The 20,686-nt window shown below is 38.5% G+C and overlaps 1 protein-coding gene across 1 annotated transcript in view; it reads right to left on the bottom strand.

Annotated features, from left to right (window-relative positions):
• Positions 1–275: 275 nt before the first annotated feature.
• Positions 276–20,686, bottom strand: part of DSC3 (desmocollin 3) — a 44,878-nt gene continuing 24,467 nt past the window's right edge. Inside the window, 8 exon segments of the mRNA XM_032311058.1 lie at positions 276–578; positions 2,594–2,851; positions 7,565–7,640; positions 7,642–7,687; positions 10,034–10,258; positions 13,405–13,629; positions 14,615–14,757; positions 14,868–15,127. Coding sequence (XP_032166949.1) covers positions 381–578; positions 2,594–2,851; positions 7,565–7,640; positions 7,642–7,687; positions 10,034–10,258; positions 13,405–13,629; positions 14,615–14,757; positions 14,868–15,127 — 1,431 coding nt within the window. The 3' untranslated portion in view covers positions 276–380.

Raw genomic sequence — 20,686 nt, 5'->3', positions numbered from 1 at the left:
ATTCACTGCAGGTTCTTTATAGACCTTAATTCCAATGATACCATATAAGATTTTCTAGCTGTCTCTTTACCTGGCAGTAAAGAAGACAAAATGCACTTTAACATTTCAAACTCCTTGGAAAACAGAAGCAACAAATTGTTATAAAAATACAAATTGGTAAATAGTACAATTCAAAATTTAGAAAAATTACATAGTTTTTCTAATGTATAGCTATATTAAAAATATCTATATATTTCTAGCTTTATATATATTAGAAATTAAAAGTCTAATATATATCCATATATGTATTAGAAATTGAAATTGAACATTACAATATCTCTTTCCTTTTGGAAACCTCCAAGATGTCTGGCAAATACATGTCTAATTGTAACACTTTAACATTATCCCTTTGTGCACGTCTCTGCTAATGTAGTAAATTTGGCTCCCAAATTATTTAAAAAGTCAAGGCCATCTTCTTCCTGTTTTTCACTGCAGCAACCTACAGAACCAGCTGGAGATCCTCTTCCTTCGTAATTGTATGTAAGGACGTAATCTTGAGATGGCACGTGATCTTCATTCTGGTTACACAGATGCAATTTCTGTAAAATAAAAAAAAAAGGATTCTATTATTGTTTTAAACACTCTTACACATACAAACATAAAATTTATTTTTTATTTACCTTTTAGGTTTAATTTTTAACCAGTGTGTCCTCTAATGGAGTCCTACATACAAAAAATGCACATGATTGGTCGATAGCATAACCGTACCACAAAGTCAGTATATCTTACATTTCTAGTAATCCATACAAAACAAAAAATTATATATATATATGTGTATATATATATATATATATATATATATATATATATATATATACCAATGTCATATTTAAGCACATTTAAATTATCGTTAAATGCTTAACCCTAAAGTTTATATCTAGAGGTCAGGCTAGTCCACAAAATGGTGACAGTATGTATGGAGGTTAAGAATTTGATACTGGATACTCAAAGAGTCCTGATTTTGAGTCAAAGCTCTGGCTTTACCAACAATGTCTATGACTTTGGGCAGGTTACTAAGCATCTTCAAGTCTCACTTCTAACTCTTCTTATGTCTAAAATGGGAATATACACAGTGACTATCTCACGATAATGATGAAAAAATAATGCACCAAATATGCTCTTATTTTTTCCCAGCAAGTAGTAAATATCCAATAAACATGAACTGAAACCACAATAACATACAGTTATAAAGTAAGCAAGAATTACCACATTGGCTTCAGAATCAAGTTTCCAAGAGAGCCAAAACGTGACAAAATAGAGATGCACCCAGCATTTTGGCGAAATTAAAAATAATCACCATCACCCTCATTGCAGAAACCAGGCCTTTGGAATGGAACGCCCAAGCATTCAGCCACATCTGAGCATCCAGCCTCACCATCTGTTACCGGCCTGGCTGCCAGCCCGTCGGAACTCTTGTGCCTCCTCCCTCCTCCCCTGGGGTCCCATTCCCTCTCCGACCCATGGCGTCTTTCTGTGACTTATGTTACCAGGTGTCTTTCTTCGGGATCATTTCAGCCTCAGACTCCATTACCCGAGGCACACATTAGTACACACCCCTAAGAATGCCTCTTAAGCTCCACTCCTTTCCAACCTGATCATACATGCATGCTGACTGTCTAGAAACAGAACAAAGATGAATACTTTAATTTGATGGGGAAACAAAATACGCTCTGGACATGTGATTGGCTGCAGCCGTGTCACGGACTGGTGTCTATCTGCAGTCCCATTAAAGGATTAGGGCTTCTGGTCCACTGTAGGGGGGGGTTACAACAGTACCCGTACACTCTGATAAACAGACAACTTAGTCCCAGATAGAATATTGAATCCAGTGCTTCTCTACCCAGGTGGCACATGTGAATCACCTGAGGGGATTTAAAAGTAATAATAAGAATAATAAGCCAAACCAGTTATATCCAAATCCTACCAGGTAGAGCACAGGTATTAGCATCATTTCAAAGCTCCCCAGGGGCTTCTGACATGCTGCCCGGACTGAAAATCCATGATTTAATCCCTCTTTTCTTTGATTATCCGTGCTTTGCCCTGAATAAAAACACTTTGGATTTGAATGGTACTTCTTACATTATGCAGAGTTCCTGTAGCTCATATTAGGGAATGTTCACTCTAGAACTGTGTACAGATGTTTTGTTTTCAGTGAGACACGCGGATGGGATTGGGGAGTTTTGTGACTGTAGGGAATGAGATGTTTTTTCACATTCGTCTACATTAAACTAGTTGATGAGGTAAACGACATCTAAAAATGGTGTGCAACTTTAATAGCGTTATGTTTTTAAAAACTTCAAGTTCTCACAAGATTTTAGAAACTAAAAGAAATAGGACAGATGGAATAAAATCTTTTATGTTAAAGAATGTAACAAAATCAAAGGGCATGGAGTGGGGGTTGGGGGGAGTGCAGGGAATGACCAGAGAATGAAAAAGAAAGGATACATTGAAAAATATGGAAAAGCAGCTTCTGAAGGTCCGTGTTAACTGCAATTTCCTATTGTTCTACACTTGGGCATTTAAATGCAGAGGCAAAACACTCAGGGAAACTCACTTCACCAAGACGGGGCTGAGTGAAATTATGCCACTCGGAGTAGGTATATCGGCAGTTGTCCACCTCCACCGGTCCTCCCCGGCAGGAATCCAGGGTGTGATGGTGCCCAGTTCCCCGGCACGAATCCAGGGTCTGGTGTCCGCCTTTCACCATTTCAATGGTCTCCTGCCCTCCGTTTTTCACTCCTGATCCCATGGTACCGCAAAAGCCTTGGCCGGAGCTGTTGACTGTCTGGGTCATAAAGCCGTTACCAGAACACTGAAATAAAATTTTTAAAAAGACCATTTGCATTGAAAGGAAGCAGATTCCAAGTAAAGTCATAAGAAGACAAGGGAGAGAGAACGTTTATTTAACCTTTCATTGATTCATCCATTCATTCAGGGACACTTATATTTTCAAATTCTCTGCCCAGTGTAGGGATGCAAAGAGGGACATTATCCCTCAGTGGCTCCAAGAAGCTCTTATTCCAATGAGGCAGAAAAATAGGTAATTACTCTAAGAATGTATACATAGGTGAATATAGAATGCTATAGGAAAAAGCATTAAAATCCAAGCCCAGACAGAGTAAGTGGAACAGACTAGAAAACACTGTACTGAGGGACTCCTACTTGAAAAATGTGAAGAAGAAAGCACTATCTGCAGAAAGGTTTACACACAAAGGGTCCTCCACTTTCAACCTGCTGAGAATGGCTACCACAAAGAGTTCAAAGTGAGAGAGGGAAGTAGCGGGGAGGGGGTTACAAAGGCCAGAGAACATGAAGATCCATATGGCATGCTAAAAAATTTGAACAATCAAGATGATGATGGGGACTCCAAGAAGGGTTTTAATAACAGGAAAGAGATGTATTTTTTAAAAACCATTCTAGGCAAAAATGTAAAAGACAAATGAGAAGACAAGTTGAGTGTCATGGATATCAGAGAAGTCACTGAATCGTTCTAGGTGAAACATGATAAAAACGTTGGCCATAGGAGAAGCAATGATGATTCAAAGTGGTTGGACTCCATACAAAGTTTACTGATGGTCAGATGGATGAAACAGCAAAGGGAAGAGTCAGGAATTATTCCTACGTGCTCTGCTTGTGCAAGTAGATAAATGGTATAATTCACTTAAGCAGGGATGAAGGACACACTCGTGGGTGACAGGAGGGTGAACAGTTCCAATTTTGGACATGGTATATTTGAGAAACCCATGGATGCCCAAAATGAGTATATGCATACATGGGGCTGGAGTTCAGGTTGGGGAGTCGAGCTGGAGCCATAATTTCAGACGTCACCACCACACAGGAGGTAGTTGAAGCCACGGGAATCAACTCTAACACCCAGAGAAAATGGTAGACCTAAACAAAAAGAAGGCTAAGAATAGAACCACAAGGGGGAAAAAAAAAAAAAAAACACGTTTTACAGGGTGGTTAAGGGAATCAGAGGACAGAAATGATACGAAATATCTTCTGGAGAATAGAGGAATCCAAGAGGCACAACTCTGAAACCACACAGAGAGGATTATGGGAAGGAGAAAACATCAAAGTGGTTTAAGAACCAGTTCGAATACAATAATCCACCGATGAGGTTCATGCTAAAAAAGTGGCCATTGGTGATCTTTGTCAAAAGAATTTCCAAGAAGTGCTGAATAAACAGAAAGTAATATCATAGAGAAATCAAGTATAAATCTCTCAAGCCCAGTTTCAAAGAAAAAGAGATAAGCAAGGAACTAGAGGAGGACAGTCGAGGGAGTGTTTGAAGATAAAAAAAGACTTGACTAAGCACCGACTTAATGCGGGAACCTCATATGGAACTCTGGGCTGCCGGTGAGACGTTAAGTTAGAGCAGTAAACTCAAGCGTGTCAGTTCTAATTATGAACTGTGACTGTCAGGCGAGACCTCCATTAGAATCAGGCTCCATTGTGCCATCTTGTTACCAACTTGTTTTTCTTCTATTTAATATGCAGAGTCTCTAACTAAACCGGAAGATTTTCAAGTTCAGATGATTTGGAGTTTTGGATATTTCAGAATCTGAAACGTATCTATAAATGTCATACATGGTATCTCACTGCCTGGGAAAATTATACCAGAAAAGAGAACTGAGAAGCAGCCATTTGGTGGCACTGCTACCCTATATTTTTTGCTTAGGTTGCTGCTACAGTGAAATTTCATTAAAAAACAAAATAAAAAACTCTCATTATCAAATATCGTTGATGGTATAATTTTTATCATTATAAACACTTTTTCAGAGGTCATGCAAGCTAATACGAAGAAAACTGAAGCTTAACCAAAACCAAGACTCAGCCCATAGCGCCCTGTTTCACATTCTTCTATTCTCTGTTCCTTCCTGACCATCTCCACGTGTTTGCCCAAAAGCTCATTCTCACAAGGTATCAACGACTCCTTTTCCATGTCAATGATTTGCAGATTTAACTTCTCTGGTCCTGACTTTTCAACCAGCTCCAAACCCCACCTAAATGTCTCTGACTTAAATTTAGCTCCAGAATCAAAGTCATCATCACCTGTACTCATTGTACTAAAATGAGCTTACACATCCACTAAGAAATGTTGTTACCTTTTATAAAAATATACCTAAAATTAAACTGATAATTCTGAGTCCTTTTGATAAGTGTTCCTAACAGAGAACAGGTAACAATACGGATGAGTACATTATGGTGGAGAGGCCCATTAATGCTACAGCTCTGGCATGAAATAGCCAAGAACAAATATTATGAACATCTCAGTAATTTCCTTCTCGGATATAAAATAAGAACTTACTATGAGTCAAGGACTGTTAAGGGACTAAATGTGGTTTTCTGAATGGAGAAATAATTACAGGTTCCATAATGTAGGCCTAATGAGGCAGAGGTGGGCAATGATTCTCCCTGATGGTGGGAGGTGGTTAAAGAGATAAAGTCAATACAAAAGATGCCTTCAATCACCAAACTGTGGAAAGAAGATGCTCTTCAACAGATGAACGGATAAAGAAGATTTGGTACATATATACTGTGGAATATTACACAGCCACCAGAAAGGATGAATACCCAACTTTTGTATCAACATGAACGGGACTGGAGGAGATTATGCTGAGTGAAAAAAGTCAAGCAGAGAAAGTCAATTATCATATGGTTTTAGTTACTTGTGGAACATAAGGAATAACATGGAGGACATTAGCAGAAGGAAAGGAAAAGTGAATTGGGCTAAATCGAAGGGGGAGATGAACTGAGAGACTGTGGACTCTGAGAAACAAACTGAGGGTTTTGGAGGGGACAGGGGTGGGGGGCTAGGTGAGCCTGGTGGTGGGTATTAAGGAGGGCATGTCTTGCATGGAGCACTGCGTGAGGTGCATAAACAATGAATCTTGGAACACTGAAGAAATAAAATTAAATAAAAAAAAAAATTCTTTCTAGATCCCTTCACACCAAGATACAGAAAAGGCTTGATATAAAGTCATTGTCCTTAGTTATGGCCTCTGTCACTTTGACTTCATTTTTATTTTGTTACTCAAAAGCTAACAAGCTTATCATTTATGCATTTGAAATATTTATTATCCCTATTTCCAATGACTATTATCAGAGTTACCCACTGCTTCAAACACTGAGATTCTAACCCTTTATCTTCCCTGTCCCTTACATCTTCCTCTTTCACTGACCACCCTACTCACTCAGCATCACGCTGCTCCTTTATGCCCTTCTATGCAGAAAAGCCTTCATTGGCTCTTCCTGAACCAAGAGAATAAATCCCAAATCCTTAATCTGGCATACGAGAGGTTTCATGTCCTACTCCTCGCTTACACCGTCTCCTCACAAAAGCCTGACTTAATGTCAAGCTTCTATTGTGAAACATCATTTCTTCCATTTCAAATCAATTTCTTTACTATTTGTGGGATAATCTCTAAATTTTGCCATCTCCTTTTTTGTCCTTAAGGCTGTTTTCCACCTCGTTAGCTATTCCCACCATCTCTCCACTCTCTCACCCTTCTTATTCTTTAAATTAGCGAGGAATGTGTACCTCTTTCATTCACTAAGCCTTTCCAGTTCATCCAAACATCAGGAACGCACTTTCGTACCGTAAGTATCTTTGAACAACACTGACTATCACATTGGTGCTAATGGTATACTGGCATGTTCCTACTTATTTTTCCCATAAAAGTAGATCCAATTTCTCATAAATACTTTGAAATCATTTTGAGGGAAGAACATGACCTGTAAGAACTTTTTAAATACACATCCCCCAAAACAAGAAGCCCAGTACTCAGCAAACCTCAGCGGTCTCAAGAAACACATAAGGAAAGAGAGTGGAAATACTCTTCTGACTCATCTGTCCTCCCCCACACTTTCTAAAAATATATGTATCTCTTTGATATGTTCATTGTTTATCTTGAAAACTTTTAATAAGGTTTTTTTTTTTCCTATGATAAGTGGTCAAAGAGTCAGATAAACAAGTAGTATCTGGAAATGTACATGGAAGAGAGAAGGCTGAAAACACTGTTATTATAATAATTTCATAACATCAAAGAGAAAGTTTCATATCATAACACTAGAGAGTGGAAGAATGATAATTAAAACAACACATCTGATTTTATTTATTTATTTTTTAAATATTTTATTTATTTATTTGACAGAAGAGAAATCACAGTAGTTGGAGAGGCAGGCAGAGAGAGAGAGAGGAGGAAGCAGGCTCCCCGCCAAGCAGAGAGCCCCATGTGGGACTCGATCCCAGGACCCTGAGATCATGACCCGAGCCGAAGGCAGCGGCTTAACCCACTGAGCCACCCAGGCGCCCCAACACATCTGATTTTAAAAGTTCAATAATGCCACCTACATAAATATTTGAATTATTGACAGATAAAATATTTCTGCCTATGAAAGCTGAACCTAAACTAAAACTACAAATATTAACTTCCTAAATTACAAAATGACTTCATGAGAATCAGTAAAAGAAATCATGGGAGATACTCAGATAAACAGTCATTTTAAAAAAATTACTTACCACCTTATCATCTCCAGGTGCTTCTGTGTTTGATATAATCAAGTTTTGCTGTGCTAAATCTTCAGGAAAACCTTTTTTTTTTTTTTGCACCAACAACTCCACATACCAAAGTTAGCAATACAGCTGCATTAAAAAAAAAAAAAAAATTAACATACATAGAATAAAATACTCATCTTTTGTTTTTTACTAGCTTAGGTACATGGGAGGAACACAAGGCCACTAAGCATGGTACCTTGAGTTACCTTGGCTTTCCTAAATTAATAGGCCATGATTTAGCTTAGACTTTAAAATCAGAATTAATTATATGTATATTTTGATTATAGCTCCTTTTAAGAGTCTGAATTGTTGGGATGCCTGGGTGGCTCCGTTGGTTGGACAACTGCCTTCGACTCAGGTCATGTTCCTGGAGTCACGGGATCGAGTTCCGCATCGGGCTCCCAGCTCCACAGGGAGTCTGCTTCTCCCTCTGACCTTCTCCTTGCTCATGCTCTCTCTCACTGTCTGTTTCTCAAATAAATAAATAAAATCTTAAAAAAAAAAAAAAGAGTTTGGATTGTCTCTATGACGTTAAAGTATATATAATTTTGAGTTAATAAATTTTCAAAAAATTCAATGATGTTTATTTAAGACAGAGACTTTAAAGAGATTTACTGATTCCCAAAAGAATAGTTTGCCTATATGAAAACACGATAGACTTTTCTCAACAGAACAGATTTATCTCCAAGTACCTTAAATAAAACTATTCTGTATTTTGTCTGTTCAGAATTTTCATTCTACATCATACCTGCGGAAGGTTGAAATATGTGATAATAAAATTAGCTGTAATAATGACAATTCTTACTATGTTCTACAAGCCCCTCTAATCAAGGGTGACCAAACTGCGGCCCCAAATCCAGTCCACTGCATTGTTTTTATATGGCCCATGAGTTATGGTTTCTAAATAAATTTTAAAAATTAAAAGAAGTTTATTGCATGTGAAAATTATATGAAATTCAAATGTTAGCATCCATAAATAAAGTTCTATTGGAACCCAGTCATGCCCATCATAAAAAATGTTCTATGGTGGCTTTCCTACTAGAAGGGCAGATTTCATTGGTTCCAAGTGAAACCACATGGCCTGCAAAATGTAAAATACAAGGGCGCCTGGGTGGCTCAGTGCTTTCGGCTCGGGTCATGGTCCCAGGGTCCTGGGATCGAGTCCCACATCGGGCTCTCTGCTCAGTGGGGAGCCTGCTTCCTCCTCTCTCTCTCTCTGCCTGTCTCTCTGCCTACTTGTGATCTCTGTCTGTCAAATAAATAAATAAAATCTTTTTAAAAATATTAAAAAAAAGAAGAAGAAGAAAAGATAACCTTGTCAGCCTCAACCAAACCACTCATCAAAAGCTGCTGTCACTCACGATTATCTCCCACAATCATCCACATACACTCCACGGGACTACTCAATTTTTACTGCTCAATTTTTCCTCTACAGCATTTCGTTTCTTTATTAGCTTGCTGTCACAAAGCACAGTGTTTGTGTTTGGTTTTGTCTGTTTTGTTCACTGATGACCCCCAAGCACCTAGACAGTTTCTGGCATATTGTAGGTCCTCAGTAGATATGTATTTTGTGGAGCTGCTGAAAATACTGAACACTGTACTATTCTAAGCTCTTCACATGCATTAACTCAATTACGGCTCAGTACTGCCCCATAAAGCAGGCTATTCCAAATATCCCCCTTTTGTAGATGAGCAAACTGAAGCACGGTAAGTAACTCGCCCCAGGTCACATGGCTTGCAAATGATACAGCTGGTTACAGACCCAGATAGTTTGGCTCCAGAGTCTTGCTCTTTTTTTTTTTTTTTTTAAATTAATTTTTTAATTTTTTTTATAAACATATATTTTTATCCCCAGGGGTACTTGCTCTTAACCTCTAGTCCTATCACAGAACAAAGGAACAACCATTAACTCAGGCTGGAAGAGTGGGTGGAAGAAAGGAGGAGAAACTATGATGTCATTGGGAGCTAAACAACCAGCAAGGAGGAGGTTAAAAAAAAAAACAAAAAACTAGCAAGATACACCCCCAAAGAGAGATGCTGCCATGATCCGAGTCATTCCCATAAGGCCGTGGCTAAAGGATGAGAAGAGATCCCAGTGGCTTGTCATGGACTTTTATATGGCAGAAGTTTTAGATTGTTTTATTTAGCCCTAAAGGGGTAGTATCGGGACCAAAAATGAAAACTATGTGTTGACAGATTTGGTACAGTCTAAGGAATTTTAAACAGCTCTGTGCAAGTATGAAATCGTATCTCAAAAAGGATCTTGCTCCTTCTCCCTGGAAATATTCCATCAGAACTCAGATAATAACACAAAAGCAACTGGTAAATTGCCCACCCCTGATGGATAGTTGGACAAGATTACTTTTTAGAGGCCTTTTCTTGCACTCAGGTATTTATGATACATTTTAACTTTAAGTCAGTAAAAGGACTTACAAAATAATAATGCTATACCCAGCAGGATCGCCAGGATCGCCCATTTTCCGAGTATGACTTCTGCACTCCTGCGAGCGGCCAGGCATTGGCTTGGATGAGTACAATCACACAGATTAACTCTCACAGTTTTTGTTGTAGATTGACCTTCTCTGTCTTTTACAGTAATAGGAACACTATATTCCTGAAATTCAGCATTTTTCTGATACGAAAGACGGGCAGCTGTGTCTGAAAGAAAATGAAAGAATTAGTTCTTTAATGGACATTTATTTCTCCCTTAGCATTTGTTTTGCCGCACTTGTTTCTACACATGGTATTCTTAAGGGACCACCTGCCACACGAAAATGAATTAAAATGGAGAACTACCTTCAACCTTTCTCAGCACTAATATTACCATGTATGCTCACTGTAACTCTTTACAAGAGAGGCTGAGAGATATAATTTGACCTTGGAGTGATCCAGTAGCATTTCAGCAATATTTAATATTCCCTTGTCTTTCTCTTATTTACAAACCAGTGATGGTAGATGGACCCTTGACAGACACCTCGAGCATTTTTCTATGGTACCAGTTTATGGTACTCATAAAGAATTAATGCAAAAAGTATGTCTTAAGTTGACATTCTCTTATTCATTTACTTTCTGGTAACTGTCCATTATCTTTGCACATAAGGTAACTTTTCAAAGTACAATAAACACTGTTAAAATGCCTTCGCTCTAGGGGTAGCTCAGTGAGTTGGGTCTCTGCCTTCAGCTCAGATCATGATCTCAGGGTCCTGGGATCAAGCTCTGCATTGGTTCCCCCTGTTTCTCTGCCTGCCTCTCAGCCTACTTGTGGTCTCTCTCTCTCTCTGTCAAATAAATAAATAAAATCTTTAAAAAAAAAAAAAAAGGCTTCCCTTTAGAAGTGGTCTCAATACCAGAAAGCTAATTAATGTCACCCAGGCCAGAAATAAGCTTTACATAAAAACGGATGTATCTGATTCATAACAATACATTTTTATCAACTATGCTATATCCCCAATAGCCTTGATACCTATTTTAATGACTTCATTATCAACTGACCAAAAGCTCTGTGCACTTTCAATTGCCAATTACAACCTTCCAAGTTTTGCAGTAAGCGAAATGACGCAGGTGCACAATGCACATTCTGGAAGCCATCTGTAACTTCTAAACCTTTCTTTTTTTTTTTTAATTTTTTTTTTTAAGATTTTTATTTATTTATTTGACAGAGAGAGATCACAAGTAGGCGAGAGGCAGGCAGAGAGAGGAAGGGAAAGCAGGCTCCCTGCTGACCAGAGAGCCCGATGCGGGGCTGGATCCCAGGACCCTGGGATCATGACCTGAGCCGAAGGCAGAGGCTTAACCCACTGAGCCACCCAGGCGCCCTGTAACTTCTAAACCTTTCTTAAATGCACTGCTACAGCTGATAAAAACTGCAAAAATTTCTGGCTGCACCTCAGATGTAAAGCTCCCCAAAGGCATGTGAATTACTACTAAGGTTTAGGTGGAACCCTCCCAGATCCTGGTGCGGCTAGAGTAAAATCCTTCCAATTCCTCTCCTCCCTCAAGACCGCAAGCTCCGCGGGAGTCACGTCTCGTTTATTCGTACTAATGCAGCAGCCTGTGACGTCCTTGCCACTACCGCTCTGCCCTCTTCATACCGTCGCGCCACCAACGCCAACTTGTTAAGACATAAATCTGGGCACAGCACTCCTTCCTGGCAAACTTCCCAGTGCACATCTGCTGTGTGTACAAAACTCAGGCCCCTCACGACCAGATTCCATCCATCCTCCCACTCGGTCTTTTGGCATTCTTGCTAAAACCGAAACACTAACAACACTGATTTACTGAATCCCCCAGCATTTTCCTTCTTTTGTGCATATGTATTAACCTGTTATCGATTAGACAAACAGTCCTTAAGCTGTTGGTATCTACTAAGCACTGGGTTACATGCTGGAAATGCACAGATGAATCATAAACATCCTGAGAGACTCGTGTATTGGAGGAGAATAGGTAAACAGATGATAATACAGCATGAAAGGAGCTATCATAAAGGTAGAAAAAGGTCATGAAGCTACTTCTGCTTCAAGAAAGACTTCATAGCTCTGAGCATCTGAGCCGGGGTCATGTCTGTCTTATTAATCTCTGCACATATCTGCAGGGTCGGAACAGGGCATGGTGGATGGGAGGTGCTCCCCAGGTATCATGAGTTACTACTGAACTATGACATGCGAAGGGGTAGTCTAGGCAGAAAGGATAGCCTACACCAAAAGTCCACTTGCATGAAAGAGCATGACACAGTAACAAAACAGCAGTGAAGGGTGGCTGAAATATAGAATACTGCCCCCCCCCCCAGAAACCACCATCACAGGAGGCTGTTCTGGGGCTCCAACGTCATGATGTCATGCCTCTGTCCATATCCCACCATGTTTCCTTCCAAAATACTAGAGAGTGCTTGCCTCCTACACCCAGTATCCTCCTTTCTAGAGTTCACTTACACTAAAATTTATTTTTTTTAAAGATTTTATTTATTTGACAGACAGAGATCACAAGTGGGCAGAGAGGCAGGCAGAGAGAGAGAGGAGGAAGTAGGCTCCCCGCTGAGCAGAGAGTCCAATGCAGGGTTCAGTCCCAGAACCCTGAGACCATGACCTGAGCTGAAGGCAGAAGCTTTAACCCACTGAGCCATCCAGGGGCCCCCCAAAAATTTAAACTGCCCATCTCTGTTCCACCTCACCACACTGCTCACTGCTGTCACTTTAAAAAATATGCCAGGGGCATCTGGGTGACTCAGTTGGCTAAGCATCTCACTTGAACTTTGGCTTGGGTCGTGATCTCAGGTTCATGAGATTGAGGTCTGCCTGATTCTCTTCTCCCTCTATCCTTCCCCCACCCACCCTCTCTCAAAAAAAAACCAAAAAACAAAAAACAAACAAAAAAAAACCCACGAAAAAAAAACCTTTCTTAATGATAATCTGCAATATTTTAATAAGTTTTTTGTCTATTGTAAACATAAATTTTGCTTCATAAAAATTATTATTTCTTTCACTTTATATGCAATATATAACACAGACCCCCTATAATATTTGTAAAAGATTTAGTCTCCTCAAATATATTAATGAGAATATTACAGTAAACAAGGAAATCCACTTATTTTATAGCATATAAATCATTATTTTTTATTAAATATTTTTGGGGCGGCTGAGTGGCTCAGCCAGTTAAGTGTCTGACACTTGGTTTTCTCTCAGGTCATGATCTCATGGGTCTGCTTGAAGATTCTGCCCCTCTGCTCTCCACCCCCTTGCTCACATGCCCACACACACTCCCCTCCCCCTCTCTCTCAAATAAATAAAGGTAAACAAGTAAATAAATACCATTAACTCTGGTGAGGGTCCACATTCTGTTCGTTTCTGGAGAAGTGTTCACCAAGCTGAAATAAAATGGAGCACCGTGGATAGGTTCGTCGGGATCGACAGCCGAAATGTCGGTGTACTTCATCTTTGGTTTGCAAACTGTTACGTAACTCTGAAGTATTTCTGGTGGGTTATCATTCATATCTTCAATGTTAACCGCGAGTGTTCCGGTACATGATCTACCATCTGGGAAGAAAGAGAAAAGGTTCAGTGTCGCTTTTTGCCTTCTTCTACAGTTTCCAATAAAATGAATTACGACACTCTATATATATGTTTCTTAAATAAGCTGATGATTACAGAAAATGGGAAATAAGAATGTAGAAGGATAAATGAAAACCTACAGATCATCTAAAATGAGAACCGCCATTGATAATATCAGCCACAACTGCCAATAACCCTTATGCCAGGATTATTACCAAACACTAAAAATCAGTGTGTGAATTGCAAACTCTGTGTTTTGGGGCGGCTTCCTTCTGGTACGGATGTGAATGAACATTAAAAGGTTACAGAAAGTTATTCTAATCCTGATACATATTTAAGCCACTTAGAGAGATTTTTTTAAAAATATCTGATGTTTGGGTTCCCTAACTCAGGAATCTGATTCAGTGTGTCTAAGTCATGTCTACAAAATGATTTTTTTAAGGACCCAAAGTTAATTATTTTATTATTATTATTATTATTATTATTCTAACTGAATTAGAGTATCATTCTAATTATGAGTTATTCTAATATTCTAATATGAAGCTGGGGTTAAGAACCTCTGGGTTGTTTTAAGGAACAGCATTCAAGGAAAGGATCACTTTGACCTAATAATCAGTTGAGTTTCTCAAAGATTCTATTTAAAGAGATACAGAAGAGTCTAGTGAGGCCATTTCACCTAAGCCTAGACTTGAGTGTCATCTTTGCGCTTCAACATGGATCTATAAACAATTGAGATCCCACCATGCTGAGGATACAAAGATAAGTAAGACCTGGTTTACATTACAAGGTTCACCCTTGTTAGATAATTAAGAGAAATAAGAATAGCCTTCAAAGTAATTTCTAACTCCAAATATTTATCCAAAAAAGTCTGCAAAAGAAGAACTGCAATATATTCTCCAATTCCTTTCTAAAATATCATATTAAACTTTAAAAAAAAAAAAAAGAAAAGAAAACTTTTTTTTTTCCTTACCTTGGTCTATTGCCAGAACTGTAATGTTATACACGTCATTTCCGGGAGTCATGGCCTCCCGGTCCAGGATTTTGGAGGTCATGATTGACCCTGAAATCTCATCAACGGTGATCCATCCTTTAGGATCATGCAATTTTTTGTACCTATTAATATAAAATAAAAAGTCTTCAGGAATATAAAACATATTAAAGTAAGTTACTATCTTAATTATTACAAATACATTATTCCTACATAGTTATAGAATTCTTTGTACCTTAAGCGGCTACCACTGTTAGTTTCAGGGTCATACGCCTTATAGCCATTGACCTTTGACCCCACTGCTGAGTTCTCTTTAATCCGTATATATTGGGCTGCAGGGCTGCATTCAGGCCCCTCATCCTGATCCCTCACGTGAACTGTGACCAAGGCTCGGTTCATGGTTGCCATTCTGAGTGCAACATCTCTAGTAAACGGAGCTTCATTGTTTACTCCAATTTCCAGGATCACTTGGTGGCTTTCTTCATAATTCAGTGGCTTTTTAAAAAAGCACATGGATATCAGCATCAGTGTAAAATACATACATTATTTCAAATAACAAGTGACCTTCTGTAAATATGAACAGTGCCACATAAATTCTATGTTCCCATTCAATCAATATTGACTTTTACCCTTTTCTAAAGAGAGAGGTGATTCTTCACAAAGCCTTTGGCAAGAGTGGTCTGGAAGTTTCTGCAGATGGTCTTATGGAGTTACAGAAAAATAATTGCTGAAATACTTTTATAGTTTATTCTTACAAAGGAAAATTATTCTGAACCTGGAGATAATGGGAAAACAAAACAAAACAAAACAAAAAAGTGTTTTTACGGCCCTGCTTTAGAGCACTGAAGGACCAGTGTAAGGGGCATCTAACTCCAGGAAATGCAATTTTGCTTGACTTACTGCTTCCTATTGCCTATGTTCCTCTCCTTAACCACCGCACTATAATCCCTCTGCTATACGATACTGCTTAACTGGTTTATCAGCCTCTAAAAATATTTAATGAATCTGTTGATTAAAATTAAATTTTAGACAGCAAATCAAGCAAAGCCCATAAAAACACTATTTCACATTGTTTTGCAAACTTAAAAGCATTTTTTTTCTTTCTCTTTCTACTTATTAAAACCATCATTGGCTGACCATTGAAAGATCAAAACGGAAGAGTCAAATTTTTATTTTAAACCGTTCCCCATACCTAGCTATTATCAAGCTGAGATACTGATAAGTCCACTAGGCAGTCAAGGAAATTTCTAAATCTTAGAATCCATGAAATGTATGTGAAACTCTTTTTTATTTTTTATGAACATTCCAGAAAATGGAGAGTCAAGAGGGGAAAAAGAATTAATATGTTTATCTATTACTAATGAACACTATCTCACAAATGACATGTGTCGGTATGATCATGCAGAGAATAAGAGCATCTGCTGGCAGTGAGACTTGCATAGAAATTCACAAAACAGCTGCTGCTCTGAGGAGGTGTACTTATTCCAACCAGGACCCCTTGCTAAATAAAGCCTTAGAAGTGCTTTATGTAATTTTTTGAGGCTTACACTGGATATTGCTTTCAAGGCTTAAAACTCTGCAAGATTGGAAATCTGGTGGGATGAAATCAGTGATTAATGAAAAAACAGCAATTCTCTTCCACTACAAGTTAGCTTTATGTTTTAACCAATTTTTTTAAAAGCTCAAAAATATCCTATATCTGCACTGAGATATTAATGGCTCCCTAGAATATGAAGTACTGCTCTGTCGTGGAACCTCCACGTTGAGAATGGCCGAGAACAATACCTTCTTCACTCAAGCCCATGTGCACTACTTGTTAGAAAGGAAATGCTGGGATGGAAAGATTACCCAGGCTTGAGCTCAAGACTGCATCAGTTCATGCTCTATGGTTGCAGAAAAGTTACCCAATATGGAAAATTGTAACACTAGCCCCACGAACATGTAAGACTTCTAAAAACAGAATAATAATACAGTTAACCAAGTGTTTTCATTTTCATTGTTATAATGGAATAGCTACTAGGGAGGAAGAGAGAAGTAATTTTTTTTTTATGTTTTATAGATAATACAGAGGCTAACTTTCCAAAATCACATAGCTACACAAAGCAATTTAACCTAGTGCTTAAGAGCAGGTACTTGCAATCAAAGAGACCCAGGTTCAAATCTTGTCCTATTACACCCTAGCTGTGCCATTTCAGCTAAGTTTCTTAATCTCTCTGAGACTAAGTTTTGTCTCCTGCACAACTGTGATAAGAATAACATTCAACACTGTAAGCCCACAGTGAGTGCTTTCCACTATAGGTTATGAGAAACTCTCAGGCTGTCATACAGGCAACTCAAAGAAGAAAGTGATGTTATGTTTTGTTAACAGTTAATATAATTCAATAATGGGAGACACCAACTAACAAGGCAATGTTTGGAAGCTTTGTTCAGATAAAAGAAGTATATTTGAGCAATCTTTGGTTTTACTTAACTTACTGATTATTTAATTCTTTTTGGTTTAAAGGGATGAATAAATTTCATTCCTTGCCATCATTGTGTAAGTAGCCTACATTAGAGAATGATAGATTTCAGAATGCCTTGATTATACAATGTTTGATTTTAAACTTTAAAAAAAAAACTTTATTTGTTTGAGAGAGAGAGAGCACACATGTGAGTGAGCACAAGAAGCAGGGAGGAACAGAGGGAGAGGGAGAAGCAGACTCCCCACCACTCTGGGGCTTGATTCCCTTCCAGGGACTCTGGAATCATGACCTGAGCTGAAGGCAGATACTTAACCTTCTGAGCCACCCAGATGCTCTCAGTGTTTGATTTTAAAATAGAAGATGCCTCATCAAAGTTAGAAAGCACTTAAAGATACAACTTGAGTACACAAACACAAATCTTTAGCACAGAAAGGAATAAAACATCTTTAAAGACCACTGTGGCCACCAAAGGAACTGTGCAAGGAATTCAAGTTTTCTAAGGGTTTACATAAAATATGGAAAGGGAAATATACCACGGAAAATGCAAATTTTATTGTCCAAAATGTTAGAGATTATTATGAATGGCTCAAAGAAAGAGAGAAGGTAAAATTATCAAGGATCTAATAATGTCAGAGAAAGGAGATAATTTAAAAAATGTAAACTCACAGAAGTAGAAATTAATTCAAGTTCCAAAAAACGACCCCATGTGTGACTAAAATCATTGTTTTATCAAGCCAAGTAACCCCAGTATGGAAAAGAAGAGAGCAAGGGGAACATGACCCAGGGGTCCCCAGTGGTTCTGAGGAAGATTCTGCATCAAGAGCATCTGAATTTACTGGCTCCATCACCTCCCATCTGTAGGAAAGGGGGCAAGTCACTTCTTGTGACTCAGCCTCCTCATCTAGAAATGGGGAAGAATGAGAGGAACAATCACAGGATCATTTCAAAGGTTAAAAATAAATCTTTTGAATCTAGTATTTTTGTTTTGTTTACAATTTCAGAATTTGGGAAAAGAAGCGAAATAAGTTATTATCATAAGCCAAGCCTAATACTGCCATAAAAAATTAACAGAAGTGGTGGGGGCGGGGGGCTGGATGTCTCAATGGGTTAAGCCTCTGCCTTCAGCTCAGGTCATGATCTCAGGTTCCTGGGATGGAGCCCCATATCAGGCTCTCTGCTCAGTGGGGAGCCTGCTTCTCTCCCCCCTCCCCGCTTGTGATCTCTGTCTGTTAAATAAATAAATAAAATCTTAAAAAAAAAAAAAACCCTCAACAGAAATTGTGCAAAAGAAAACTGTAAGTATCTTTTTTTAATTGTGAGTAATAATAATTGTGGGTAATAATAGTATCTTGTCTTAAAAGGGATATGACAACCAGCTATAATCTACCTATGGTGCTTAGCCTCATTCCCTGTGACAGACATGAAAGGTGACCAGTACTTGAAAACTGCGTTTAAATGTCTAAAAGCATTTCCTAGATATAAGAACTAGGATGTAATTATAGAATTACATAAATGTGACTACCTTATATTTAAAGATAATGGGAATAAATGCATAAAAATTTTATTGGGGGGATTTTCTTTATTCTTCATATGTGAAATTAACTTAAACTGAACCAGAGACAAAAAAATAAAGTATGACCGTCTAATTGCTCTCCCTCCTGGGGAATCTTGAGATGGTACCCAAAAGCTGTTCACCAGAAATAAAACAGATGTTTATTAGTCACACAGAGTGAGAAATATTCTAGGATACAGGCTATAATTTCTGAAAATATTTGGAAACATTTTTCTTAATGTCTCTGTGATCAACACTCCTTGAGGGAAAAAATGCACTCTGAATATGGAAAACAAAATAGAATGTGTTAACATAATTAGGAATTTTTTTAAGAATACATTCTTTTGAGAACGTATACTAAATATTCATTTTGTATTGGTCAAAAAAAACTCACAATAAAAATTTAATTCTAGTGTTACTTAAATTTTGCCTTCTGAAACAAGATAAAATCCCTGAGAGTTAAAAAGTAACAAAAATGGGGCACCTGGGTGGCTCAATGGATTAAGCCTTTGCTTTTGGCTCAGGTCATGATCTCAGGATCCTGGGATCGAGCCCCACATTGGGCTCTCTGCTCAGTGGGGAGTCTGCTTTCTTCCTCTTTCTCTGCCTGCCTCTCTGCCTGCTTGTGATCTCTCGCTGTCAAATAAATTAATAAAATCTTTAAAACAAAAAATAGCAAAAATGGGTCTTTAGTAATGGACTTAAATGAGAGAGAACAGAGGAGCAGCCTTCTAATCAAGCAGCAGATTCAGAGAACTCTAAAAGGTCTGAGCTTGGGTCTTTAACGTGAACTACTGCATAATCTATTCATCTCAGATATCAAACTATTTCTTTGACTTATTTCTAGAAAGAAGTCAAGGTGGGAGTGAGGGGTGCATAGACTAGGTGTCCAGGAGAAATCTTTTATGGAACATCTGTTGCCAATCATCAATTTTGAAACAAATGCCTGCACTATGTAGTTGTGTCCAACTTTGGAAATTAACGCATGGTGGCTCTTTTTACAATTATACACCACAGACCCTCAGCCTACCCGACTTCAGCTGCAGCTGTGGTGGACATGCCCCCATGTATGCTCAAGCACACAAAGATTCAGCTCTTCAGATTCAAAGTTCGCTGCAAAGCCAGGGTGCTCTCCCCCTATGAGGCCCAGGGAAGCTCAGAAGTGCAGGAGAGCTGAGGTTCCCTGGAGGCAACCTTCAACCGGTGAGGGACATGGATATCAACAAAGGCAGTTGATGGATAAGCCCCAGGTACCACATTTTCAGGAGATAATTCTGAAGTACATTTTCATGGTTCATTGCAGGACCAAACATCCAAGGTGACTACGTCAATAACGCAGACTTGATTGACTTTTCATTCTTTCCTGTCTTTCTTTTCCATTTTTACTCTGGCTTCCTGGGATCCACTTTCTAAATATTTCCCTCCACTGGGTTCCTTGTCTTGGGTGCTGCCTTCTGGAGAGTCCAAATGAAGACTGGATGGAGGTGGACCAGTAAGGAGGAAAAACAATCAGTACCATCTGCTTACTTTCTTTCCTACGACTATCAGCTGTAAAGTTTTGTTTTTCTTAAGTAGTCGGTTTCAGTCCTCAACTTGAGCAGATCACATTAGAGAAAACTGAAATATAGAGATTTGATGTTGAGAGTAATTTGGAACAAATATATTTGACTATTCACATCTGGGTAGAACTTGCTGAGGCTTATTCCATAATCTCTAGAAATTTTTACAAAGGAAATAATTATAAATAGATATTTATGTATCCAAGTCTCCACCATTACTGTTGTTGGCAGGAAAGCAGCCTTTGATTAATGGATGACTCCTTTACCTGCCTATATGCCTATATACCTGCCTATTTTCTTTTTTGTTTTGGGTATGAATTTAAAACCAACCATTCTTCCCAAATAGGACCTTTTCTGCCCTCATAACCTGGAGCCTAGAATAAAACAATGCAACCAAAAATACTATATGTAAAATAAAGAGCAAATTCGTTCAGTGCTGTCTGATACAACACTATTTCACCCTCAGTACCACCTATAAAGG

Source organism: Mustela erminea, chromosome 13 (assembly GCF_009829155.1).
Source record: "Mustela erminea isolate mMusErm1 chromosome 13, mMusErm1.Pri, whole genome shotgun sequence".
Taxonomy (NCBI): domain Eukaryota; kingdom Metazoa; phylum Chordata; class Mammalia; order Carnivora; family Mustelidae; genus Mustela; species Mustela erminea.
Note: the sequence above shows the minus strand (reverse complement) of the source record. Positions and strands in the feature narration are given on the sequence as shown.